General features: G+C 38.3%; 1 protein-coding gene across 3 annotated transcripts in view; it reads right to left on the minus strand.

The window, feature by feature from the left end:
• Window positions 1-1,265: 1,265 nt before the first annotated feature.
• Window positions 1,266-13,094, minus strand: part of ELF2 (E74 like ETS transcription factor 2) — a 77,143-nt gene continuing 65,314 nt past the window's right edge. For 2 of the 3 annotated variants that reach the window (XM_090288889.1, XM_090288890.1), the window contains 6 exons: window positions 11,630-11,743; window positions 10,015-10,188; window positions 8,749-8,835; window positions 4,162-4,354; window positions 2,964-3,311; window positions 1,266-2,572 (listed from right to left, as the gene is read on the minus strand). In XM_090288889.1, the coding sequence (XP_090145015.1) occupies window positions 1,945-2,572; window positions 2,964-3,311; window positions 4,162-4,354; window positions 8,749-8,835; window positions 10,015-10,188; window positions 11,630-11,743 (1,544 nt within the window). In that variant the 3' untranslated portion in view covers window positions 1,266-1,944. The remainder of the gene's footprint in view (window positions 2,573-2,963; window positions 3,312-4,161; window positions 4,355-8,748; window positions 8,836-10,014; window positions 10,189-11,629; window positions 11,744-13,094) is intronic. The other variant, XM_090288891.1, reaches the window with a different exon arrangement.

Below are 13,094 nucleotides of genomic sequence, written 5' to 3' on the forward strand. Positions count from 1 at the left end.
CTTAACAAATGCTTCCAAAACCAACAACTGTCTGGGGAGAGGTGCAGGTCTGGTGTAATCTCTCATCTTTGCCCTACAGCAGCACGGAAGGCATGACTCAACACGGAAAACTGCGGTGCGAAGAGGAATACGATTAATTACCAAGGCACAGAGTACAGGCTTTGAAAGCGGAAATATTTAGGAAATGTTTAAAGAGGCAGAATTTGGTTTCCTCTCAAATGGGATAAGAATCAGGTGAGTTTTTCTTTGAACTTTTATTAAAAAGTACCATCAGGTATGTTTATGGGAAAGATAAGAGATCACAAAGGGAGCTGTTGGGTTATAAAAATCGCTGTCAACTCTAGTATCAGATGAAATGTACAATTAAAGGCCACAATATATTAAGTATCGGTTTATTTAAATTTCTGAAAGATGTAAAAATAGACTTTTCTTTGTAGTAGAAAGAGCATTAAGATGTGGAGTCAGACAACCTAGCCTGGTGTAAAACTAGGAAATTCACAGAATCCCTCTGGTACCTCCACTTCCTAATCTGTAAAAGGGCCTAGAGTATTATTGTTCTTCCTAAGCCTCAAAGAGTATGATTGAGAAACAAAGCGTCATGATTTAAAATCTATATTCTTTAAGTGCAGCCAACATTAAAATAGTAAATTCATTATGGTAAGTAAAATATTATAGTTCCTGTGAGTGATTAGAAAGGAAGTGACAACATGCAGTTATTTGCCAAATATGAATGTAAGAGAACAAAGCAGAAGGATCTCTTACGCAGCAGTTGGGAAGGAGAGGATTTCCATTCTTAGCTAAAATGATGTTTCAAACTAGCTTTTGAATATTGTTATAAATATCACCAGAGACCAAAATGCAAGATAAATTTCTATATTTCAGAAAACCTACTTGAATACACTTTGAAACAAGAGTACAACAAAATAGAATATACTTCAAATGTTGAATATACAAACTATTATAGTTCAAATCTGAACACTGGTACTTTCCCTCTTTAAATTTCAACAAAAAACGAAAAAAAAAAAAAAAGGAAGAAAACTCCAGGTATTAAGCATTACCTGACAAAAATTCATGCTGAGCCTTAACTTCCAAGTGACAGGAGAACCGAAACTGGTGTGTGTGCACAGACGCCAGGGCTGAGTGACACAGGCAAGTCACAGCAAAGGCCAGGGCCCACTGTTCATTTGTCAACAATCAAGAAACTGACAGACTTAAACTACCATATAAAATGTTACATGTAAATTCTATAACAATACTGTGCTAGGTACAAGGTTTTTAAAATTTTTCTTTTAATAAAAAAAGCTTTACACAAACAAGCCATTAGCTTATTTCAATAAAGAAAATCGAAAATTAGTCTAAGGCCTTTGTTTTAAATCAGCTTAAGCTATATGATATAAAAAAAAATCGCACTAGATCTTTTTTGCTACCCTCTTTCTGAAGCTTTTGGATCCATTCTTCAGTTCACATTCTAAAATACCTATATTAGCAGAGTCTCCACATAGCACCAGTTAAGTGAGTTCTGTGTGAACACAGTAATATTTGCTGGTATGCATATAAAATGCATCAAAAATTGCTCTATGTAACAATGAGATCACCCATCCCAACCCCTCCCCACTGAAAACTGTAACCTCTTACAGAGCGTTAGTGTTCCAAGTCTTAGTGTAACTTGATAGTGTAGTGAGCTGCTTGGTCCCTTTCAGTCCTCCTCCTCATTGATGGGTTCAGTTGCTTCCTCCTGTAAGAGGCAGTTTTCCGTCAGCATCTCAGTATGGAGTTCACGTCCCACTGAAACATGGGATAGGTAACGTATTTCCAGTAAGTTGATTGTTTTCCTATATGCATTAAAAATGTTTGAAAGTCTCCTTTTCACCTCCCCTGATGACACCGCTCGCAAATGCCTGTCAGCACAAGCACCGACAGTCTTGGGTCCGCAGGAGCCGCGATCTATTTCTCACACGTCACCAGTCCTTCCGTTTTCATTGTTACGGGAAGGGCGATCGCCGAAGGCGCACTCACAACCACCACGTGGGTCACTGTCTTATTTCCGTCAGCCGGTTTTTCTTCTTGTACCAACTGCAAAGTTTTCACATCGTGTTCCTGCTTTTTGGCCGCGGCCTCTGATTTAACCTCCGGCCCTTTTATGACCGCACTGATAACTCGGGGAGGAGTCTGGCCAGGTGACTGCTGAGCAGGCACGGAGAGTCTCATGACAGGCGCGCCATGGGCTATGGACACGGGAGTAAGCGCTCTCACGGCCAGTGGGGTCCCGACAATGTTAATGCTTCCCGACCCGGACAGGTTTGACTTGGCCTGCAGCTGGCACTGGGCAAGTTGTGTGGCCGGGATGGTAATGATTTTGGCGGGCTGCATGGTGATTTTGTCTCCGTTTTCAGCAGAGGCTGGCATCACGGTGGGGATCGTCTGAATAACTACCTTTGGAGAGGCTGCTGTGGTTGGACTAGTGCTGGTTATTAATGGGGCACCTGCATTAACTGACTGAACTGCCACAGTGGAAATTTTCTGACCCAACGATGTCATTACAACAGGAACTTGCATTGCCACACGAACTGTCCTAGTGAAAAAAATAAATAAAAACGTTGATTGCATGTAATGCTAAATTAATTAGAAAACAGGTCTCTTGAGCAAAAGATGAATGCAAATACAAAATGTAGAAACCAGTGCTCCCAAATCCCTGACATTTAGAATGTGAAGTACCATGAAATAAATATATTTAGAGAACTAAAGCCCACATTAAGTTCCACTTATAAAACCATAAAAACCAGCCACGGTTAAACGAGACATCACCTACTTTAACAACAACATACATTTAAAATGTCAGGTACTTTTCTAAGGCCTGACCAACCGTGGATTCTTAGAATGCTAATATTTCTTAAAAACAAAAGAAACATCGTTTTGCCACGTTTTCTAAAAAGCAATTCTAACTGCCAGTGTCCCGCGCTTACCTGGGGGCCGCTGTTGCCGACACAGATGTGGCGGCAGGAGGAGACCTGGACGAAGAGTCCTGACCAGGGGAAGTGATGTTCACAGCTCTAGCGCCGCCCTTCTCTGCCCTGGAGCAGTTTAAAGGAGATGAGTTCTTCCCCCCGCGAACAGAAGCGGCTTTCAGCAGACTCTCTGCAGACAGTGACACGCGTTCCAATGACTTTTCATCAGCAGCTGCTGCTAAATCTTCATTACAGGCGTCACTTTTGTCATCGTCTATGACCACTATGTTTTTGGGCATATCCTTGAACTGATAGACGAGCCTCTGTCCTTCAACCTTTGCAAGAATGCCCCTTTGGTAATAATACCTGTAAGGAAAGATACTCCGTGACTCAGGTACATTCCATCCCCCACCCAACAACACAAACACCACCACCACCACCATACAGAATGGATACTGACAGAAACATTCACTTCTTTCTGTAAGAGAGGAAGGAGCTCTTCCTGCTGGGATTGTTCAAATGGCCGAGAATGTGAAGTAGGAACAGAGCTGCAACCTGCTGCCATAGGCCCTATAACCTTGAGATACATAAAGGAGCTAAAAGCTCCTTCTTAAAGGAAGTGATGTAACCTAAATACAGACTATATTTTACTGTATTTTACAAACACAGGGAAAAATTCAACTCTGATTTACACAGGCTATAAAAACAATCTGATGTTATATGGAAAAAGTAAGCTGTGCTTCATAGAGATGAATCTGTGGATATGTTAACTACTGTCACGTAAACTGTATGTTCCTTTAGAAGCCATGTACATTACAACTTTGTGGGTTTCACAAGCTGGCAATACTTAAAAATAATTTCCGTGTCAAGATAAACCCTTTATAAACAAATTCACAAGAACTGAAGCAAACTAACAATCTGGAAACTGTTTTGTTTGGGTTTAATTTTCTTCAACGTCTACAACTTAACTTTGTATTAAACAAGAGTCCTAAGTGTAAAAGCACATTTTCTGCAAAAATGGATTTTCCAATCATGTTGAAATTTTAGACATCCAGGCCAAACTCTTCTTTCCCAATCTATCTCCACATCTAAGAAGCTCCTCTAAATAAAAGTTAAAATAAATAAAAAATTTTCACAGCTTCTCTTTGAACAGCTAACAGACAATGTAAAGAGCTACGTAAGTTTTGTCTGAAAACTTGTTCCTTTGTGCTCTTACCTCAAAGCTCGTCCCATAGTTTCGTAGTTCATGTCTGGCTTGTTCTTGTGCTTCCCCCAAAGCTTAGAGACAGCCTTTGAATCGACGAGCTTGAATATGCCTTTTTCTCTCTGAGTCCACTTAATATATCGGGGACAAGTATTTTTATCTTGAAGTAGATCTAAAAGAAACTCCCACAAATAGGTTGTGTTTCCTTTGAAAACAATGACAGACATTGATTAAGAATTAACATAATTAAACACACAATTAAAAGTAAATATTTAATTATGCTGGATAAAAATCAATTCATGTACTAGGAGTGTATCATTAAGTGAATGACTATACTGGCAATCTTTGTACAGTGTCAAACTATGTTGTTTAGTAAGTAATATAAAGTATCTTTCATTATCAGAAAATTCATAAATATGCTTATTTGTTGGATTTTTAAAATAACATCCTGTGAATGTTTCCAGTCATGATACTAATAGAGATCTTGGATGTTTCCTATCCTATTACCCTGTCCTAGATCTTGAATTCAATAAAGGCCGTCATAATGCATAGCACAAAGTAACCTAGAACAGAATCACGTTTATTAATTTACAGATTTAAACTCTGAATAAATTTGAACCTATGTTTACTATATAAGCCCAAATTCTACAATCAAAATTCATCAGAAGGCATTTTTTAATTTTTTGAAAAGGCAAGCAATATGCAATGAAATTGGCAAAACCTTTAGGAATTGGTCTTATGGTTTGTTTGTAGGAAATATACTTTGCTTTTATTTTTTAAAGATTTTGTTTATTTACTTTTAGAGAGTGGGGAAGGGAGGGAGAAAGAGAAGGAAAGAAACATCAACGTGTGGCTGCCTCTCGCACGCCCCCAACTGGGGACCTGGCCCGCAACCCAGGCCTGTGCCCTGACTGGGAATCGACCTCCTGGTTCACAGGGCAGCACCCAATCCACTTAGCCACACCAGCCTCCTGTAGGCATGCATTGTGAGGTACATATGTTATGAAGTGCAAACTACTCGTGACTAGTTAAAGCTTCCTCTTATCATCTTTGTCAATGCAAGCTACTGCCTCTAAAAACAGATTTTTTAAAACTGCTAATCTTTCTACTGATCATATCCAGTGAAGATAATATATTAGAAGGATTTCATTATATATGAACAACTCAGTTATATAAGACATTTATGCTTCAGTCTTAATACATGAGCTCCTCAAATAGAAACACTAAAAAGTAATATGCCAACTCCTTAGTCAAATATTCATCAAATGTTAAAAATATAACATTTGATCACACTACACAAAAAATTTGAAAATGAGTAAAAATGTTGAACTATTTCTGAAGAATAAAATGAATTTCATCACCCTATGCTTAAGTGTAGTACAGGACACTGAGAAGCATTTAAAACCTGGTCCCTGCCTCAGGAAATTGATGCATTTATTGGGGGGAGGGGAGTAGATGCAAGTTAAACATCGTCGTCGGCAGCCGTCCGTCTCAAGAGACGATGGTGTAGCTTCCTCAGAGTCTATCTGCACCGCCGAGAATGGCTGTGCAGTCCGACTCGGGAGTGACATGGTATCTGTCTCCTCCTGTGTTGAATTGACATCTTGCGATGACGCTGAAGCTACAGAGCCTGGGCAGGGTAATATGGAGGGTCTGCTGTTGCCCATGCAGCAGACCCCCCCTCTCTTCGCAGCTGAAGGGTCCAAGGGAAAGACGGAGTCGATACAGCTTGGGTTCAGGTGCGCCGCAGGAGTTGCCGGTGTTGACTACAACGTCAAACCGCCTTAGGGACTCCGGCTCCGGATTTTCTGTCGGGGTTTACTCCCTTAGCCTTTCCCCTGAAGAGGTATGCCGCAAGGCAGCGGAGGTTTTTTGGAGTCAGAGTTTTCCTTCTCTGATGTACCCTGACTGGAAGATCGAACCAGCGACACTTAGCTCGCAGGCCGACGCTCAATCCACTGAGCTAAACCAGCCAGGGCGATGCAAGTTAAACAACAATGTAAGAAATAAATAATGGTATGAAACCATGAAAGATACATCACCAGGCCATGCATAATTCTATTTCAGATGAATGCTAGAATATAATGTCTGCGATTTCGGGAGTAATAATAAAGTATATTGGAAAGACATCATGAAGTCTTAGAAGATGGCTAAGACTTGCATATAAGAAAAGAGTAGGTGAGCTAAGGAATTTAATCCCAAAAGGAAGAAAGCATCACTTTCTTTTCCTTTGGAAGGGGCTGAGCGAGGGAGAGAAGTGGGCAGTGGTTATGAGAAGGCCAGGCTTTACATGCTGCTGTTTTTCTTTTATTCCCTTTGTAAGCCTCTAGGTGCAGAGATTCTTAAATAGATGCAAGAACATAAAATAATCCTGAGGAAGAGTAGAATGTATATGCCACCACTGAGTCACCAGGTCACCTCTAGGCTCCTACTCACAATCCCTTTCCTATCCTCAAATCCAGATCCAAGGTACAGGCTGCTTGAGAAGAACCTCTAAGGGTGGGAGGCTTTCACACCAAGCCAATGCTACCCAACCTAAACCTGACTGTTCTTCCTCTAGCATTTCATTTTCAACAAGTGGTAACAGTTCTGGAGATTGTTAATCCAGGTGTGACTTCAATCATTTTAACCTTCGCATTACAACATGCTGCCTCAATTTTAATAAAGGCAAAAATTTTAAAGAAAGGTCATTTCATTGGTAAAAATAGATCATCACAAAGTTTTACTCCATTGTTAAGTATAAGGTCTTTGAATACAAGAGATACCAATGATGATTAGAATTACTTAAAAAATAGTCATAACAGACTTCCGGGCAAGATGGAGGCATAGACAGACACACTGCATCTCCCTCCACAACTAAGAAGGAATACAACTACCTCAAAACTATAAACAACCAGAAGTTCCAGGAAATCAAACTGCATGGAAGTCTAGCAAACAAAGATATAAAGAAGAAATACTCATCCAGACAGGCAGCAACAGACTGGCAAGCAGTATTCAATGTGATGAAAGGCAACCTGCAACCAGGATTACTCTACCCAGCAAGGCTATCATTTGGAATGGAAGGGCAGATGAAGTGCTTCCCAGACAAGGTGAAGCTAAAGGAGTTCATCATCACCAAGCCATTATTATATGAAATGTCAAAGGGACTTACTTAAGAAAAAGAAGATCAAAACTATGAACATTAAAATGACAACAAACTCACAACTATCAACAACTGAATCTAAAAAATAAAAACAAAATCCAACTAAGCAAACCAGAATGGGAACAGAATCATAGGTATGGGGATCATTTGGAGGGTTATCAGCTGGGAGGGGGGAGGGAGAGAAATGGGGAAATGGTGCAGGGATTAAGAAGCATAATTGGTACAAAATAGACAGGGGAAAGTTAAGAATAATATAGGAAAGGGTGAAGCCAAAGAACTTATATGCACGACCCATGGATATGAACTAAGGGGGGTGGGATTGCTCGAGGGAAGGGGGGATACTGGGCAGAGGGGAGCACAGGGGCAAAAAATTGGAACTACTGTAACAACATAATCAATAAAATATATGTTAAGAAAATAGTAATAACAATTTATAATAACTATATTTAGCTTTCTCATATTTACAACTATTATGTAAGTTTTAAAGTTTTCAATATATATTAAAAAATTAATCCTAAGATGTTAGAAATGTAAAATGACCAAAGACAAACAAGGAAATAGAAGTATCCCTAAATCTGTCCCATGTGGAATTATCAGTTCCTAAATAAGAGTTCACTGTAATTGGATTTTGTGTGTGTATGTGTGTGTGTGTGTGTAAATTTCTTGGTATGCTTATTAGAGACTTCACTTTTACTTGAATTATTTAAAATTAGGTACATCAGACCACCTGTTGAGGATGGAATAAATTTGAATGTACTAATCCAAAATGACCCAACTACTAAATATTGGCCTGGAAACATTTATTCATGTAAGTGATAAATTTTTAATCACATTACCAGAACATACATCCCTGAAACCATTATTAAAATATTACTCGACACCAACTTGCACAACAAATGAGGAGTGCAGAACGTAGAAGGCTGGTTGCTTTTTTTGTTTGTAATGGGAATAAACAAATTCTAAAGCAAAAACTGGTAAATTTCTGTTTTGACTCCTGACATGACTCAAATTTGTTGAGTGGGAAATTAAAGTCAGCTTGTTTAATTACTGTACTGCTTCTATCAGTTAAGAAATTGTTATGAAAAGTAAGTCTTAGCTGTAAACTTCTTTCAATTCTCAGTGGGCCTCCGTGAGGGTGTATGCTGTCACCCTTACAAACATGCTCTCGGATGATGGTCCTTAAGAAAGGTGTGCACAGGACCTTTCCCAGACACAAACGCCCCCTCCCTTGCACTTCCCTAGTGTATCTATGGCTACAGAGTCTCACTGGGGTCGGGACGGGGTGCTGACAGTTTGAAAAAGTCCCAGGGATGCTAACACACCCCTGCCGACAAGTGCTACTAAGGACAGTGTTCCCACACGGGCCTGTGCTAGAAGTAATTTTCTGACAAACGCAAAAAATGTCACCTGACTGGAAAAAAAGAATTTTGCCTCCAAAATAGCCCTCTCCAAATTACCTTTTCCTTCTCTGGGCTTCTTCTTTATACCCAGCTCAGGAGACCCATTGGAAATGGGTGATTGCTGGGTCTTTGGTTTACGGCCAACTGAAAAAGTAAGATATTGAAACCATACATTTAAAACAAGAATAGTAAGCATGACTAGCACTCTTTGATAACACATTATTCATGAAACTGGACACTAATTTGTAGACTAATATAATCAGTATATATAGTAATATTTATCTGTACAAATCAATCAGTAATAATACTAACATCATATGGTCTCCTAAATTCAAGCACAAAAGCCACTTCCTTAATAGAAAGGTTAGCCCAAAAAGGCTTAATTGATTTTCTTATAAAGCAGCATTTCCCCAATCACATTCTTGAGAAACAGATAATTCATCAGTAGGCAAGGATTCTACAATCAAATAAACTTTTAGAACAATACATGCTATCTTCTCTCAGGAATTCACAACACATATTAGTATATTAAAACCTCTATAAATACAAAAGGCTGGGTTATTAAATAACCGACCTAACTATATGTCCCAAATGTACTTAGCCATAAATAAATAAATCAGTAATCTTACATGTAATGTTTAAGTGGTCATTCAGGTCATCTATTTCTTTTTTCAAAATTTTAAAAAGATTTTATCTATTTTAGAGAGAGGGCTATTTTTAAATATATAAAATCAGTATTGGCAAATTATTTCCTGGTTTATGTCAATACACATGGGTTAATTCCATATATCAACCTGTTTATCTAGAGGTCTTGGTTCCCTAAATGATCAGTTTTTCACAGCCCTTAGCATCTTCTTTTATTTTTTAATTTTTAAATTGCTTTTAACTAATTAAAAACAAGTATTAATACGTGATGCTTATTTTTTAATCTAAAAATTTAGCCCTGGCTGGTGTGGCTCAGGGGATTGAGTGCCAGCCTGCCACTCAAATGGTCGCTGGTTCAATTCCCAGTCAGGGCGCATGCCTGGGTCACGGGCCAGGTCCCCAGATGGGGGCGCACAAGAGATATCTGCACATTGATATTTCTCTTGCCCTCTTTCTCCCTTCCTTCCCCTCTCTCTAAAAATAAAATAAATAAAAACAGTATGAGCATGTTAAATACAAAATTAAAATCTTAATTTGTTGATTCTTTTGAGAATATCAATAGTTAAGATCACATCAATCATAAATCTACAGTATGTATTTCCAACATCCCTTGATAGGGTAAACAATACCAGAAAAAAATGTCACCCACTTTTCCAGAAATGCATAAATATATTCTACCTTTTTTCTTTTTCATTGGTTCGTGGCTATCCGGTGATGTAGGAACAGGAGAGGTATCCATTGGTTCAGATTCTTCAGTTGACACCTCCACTACAGTTTCTGTTATGACATCTGGCCTCATAGCAGCATGAATAAATTCTGGAGTTGATACACAAGGAGGGACAAACACTTCCACTAAAAAAAAAAGTTGAAAAATTAAAATTTCCCAGCCCAATTAATGCTTCTTAAAGTGGACAATTCAATATTTAGTAGAGGTGAGGTTTATTAAGAATTCATCAAAACAGGATAAGACCTTGAAATTAACATGCAATTTCATCTAAAGTATGTAAGGAAATAAAATGCAAGAAAAGTCTACTTTAAGGAAATGTTAATCCTTTGGGTAAGGGAGGGATGAGTAGTAACTGTAACTCTCTGTTTTTACACTTTATAGACAGGGAGGGGAAAAAGTAGGTTTACAGTTGTTCATATGGAAAATAATACAATACTATACTCTGTTTCACATACAACTGTAAATCTACTTTTTCCCCCACTCTGTATTTTCAAGCTCACTGTACAGACTCTGCATTATTTTGACAACTGGAAAACTATGTGAAAATAAAATAGGGAGTTCTTTAATAATTACTTTCCTTCCACATACCCATCAGTATTCTCTAGATAATTCATGCACACAGTATAAAATTTAACATAATAAATGTGATTTCAGTAACAAGCACTTATAGTTCACTTTAAAATAAGTGATTTCAATGACAGGTAAGCACTTACAGTTCATTTAAAATATGAAGGAAAATCTGCTCATTACAGCCAAATGAGTATCACCTTTCAATATTTAAAACTTTATTTAATGGAACAGCCCTGAATTTTGGGTCACTAAAACAGTACATACAGATTGCTATTTGGTACTCTATTACATACAGTAATGTTGTTCTAGCTTCCTTCCAATGTGCATAAATAATCAGGATATGACATTTCTATTTCAATTTAAGTTAATATACTCTCATGGATTAACACATATTCTAATTTTCTTCTCTTACCTGTGAATACATTAGATTCCTATCCTACTTTAAAAGTCTGGTTGCTCTTAGTATTTATTGTAAAACCCTATAAGAAGATCCAAACTTACTATATCAAGTCGAAATTAACATCTGAACGTTAAAATTAGGGCAAATTGAAAATTAGGACAACATAACTCTCAAAGGCAGTCTTAAAGAAAAATAAGGGACCAAAAGAAAAGGAAAACTCTCAGCCTGAGGCAGCGTGAGGAACTAGGGGAAGCTACTCCTACCTCCACAAGGGACGACTCCCTGGAGTCAACGCCTATCTATCACTGAATAAAGAACGTAAAGTGGCCCTGGCCAGTGTGGCTCAGGTGGCTGGGCAGCATCCTGCAAGTGAAGGGTTGCCGGTTCGATTCCTGGTCAGGGCACATGCCTAGACTGCCGACCCGGTCCCCCATTGGGGTGCATGCAAGAGGCAACCTGTTAATGTATCACTTGTACATCGATGTTTCTCTCTTTCTTTCTCCCTCCCCTCCCTGATCTCTAAAAATAAACAAAATCTAGGCACAAAGTTATGTGATTATGTGACATGTTTAATATAAAAAGGGCAGTTCACATACCAGGACTTCTTGAATCCCTCAGGCAGGTAGGAGACTCCATATGAAGCAGGGCTTCAGCAGCTTCAATGGTCTTATCCGTACAGTGCGCATTACTGCCATGAACGGACGCTTCCACTGGGGGAAAGAAGCGCTGCTCAATTACAGTGCACCCAACACAGTACTAAACGGAAACACACTGCTGCAGAAGACACAAACTAACTCTCATGTGTGTAACCAAGTCATCGGCACATCTTAGTCTACATAAACTATCTACAGAAATACTTTAAACACCAGAACAATCTAGTACCCTCACTTTGTAAAATGAATGGTGGTTATAAAGCAACTACTGAGACTCATTGGAAATTACTGAGAAATTTCTGAATCTCATCCAAAGGAAAACAAAGAACTTGAAATTTTAAACTTGTATCATTTTTAGACCAAAACTAACGTAGGCAAAAAAAAAAAAGATGGCTGTGGATTAACAATCCTATAATAAAGTCAGTTAATATACTGTTGCTAAAATCAGGAGTGGTACCTATCGGAACCGGTCAGAAACACATTCTTCTAAATTAACTTAATGAGCCAGTCCAATCCCTACAGCCCCTCCTGGGTGAATGCATTAGCTACAGCACCAGAACACTCGGGAATGTTCTTCACAATAACCTTGCTCTCTCCTTCACGACCGCACTGGACTTTGCTGGGTTTTATCCAAGAAATTCTTTTTAAAAAGTTTTTGTGGTTTTTTTTTTTTTTTCATGAAGCCTTTTCTAATTTTACCGCCTTCTGCAACTCTCTCCTAGCACGTAGTTTATGCTTTGCTGATTAAATTATCTGTGGAGCAGTCAAATGTGCGGCAGTGGTTGGGCTTCCAGGTCCAACGCCACATATCGTTTCTGCTACCCTGGCCAGCAATTTAACTTCTTGTAAGGCTGGGTTTCTCCTGTACAGAACAGTAGTATTTCTTACCTCATCTAGTTATGATACTTAAGTGAGGTGACGCCCATAAAAAACACAAATAAGAATTCAGTAAGTGGTGATAATTCCTTACCACTCCTGTAAGATTATAAAATCTTTGATATCAGAAGGGCTATATTAATTCATCTTTATTATTATGTCTCCTAACACAGACTTTTAATATAGTAGGCATGCAAGTGTGTCTTTTAGGTACTGAAGAAAAACCCACCAACTTTAAAGAAAAATAGGCAATTCAAGCACAAACATGTTATCTTAATGAAATACTAACTTCACATCCTGACTTAAAATATTCAATGTTTTACTTGGTAAAAAGTTCTGAAACATGAATATATAAGTTTCTAATTCGGTCAATTTTCCTCAAGGTGTCCTCTAAAACTAAAAGGAAATATTTATAGAAATTCTATGAAACCATATTACAAACTCTCAAGTTCTACACACTGAAGATATGAATTTTTTAAAACTGTTTCCAGGGAACTTTTAATTGAAAAAAAATTTCCCTTAGTCTCAAAAT

Source organism: Furipterus horrens, unplaced genomic scaffold (assembly GCF_987537825.1).
Source record: "Furipterus horrens unplaced genomic scaffold, mFurHor1.1.pri manual_scaffold_10, whole genome shotgun sequence".
In the NCBI taxonomy this organism is placed as follows: Eukaryota; Metazoa; Chordata; class Mammalia; order Chiroptera; family Furipteridae; genus Furipterus; species Furipterus horrens.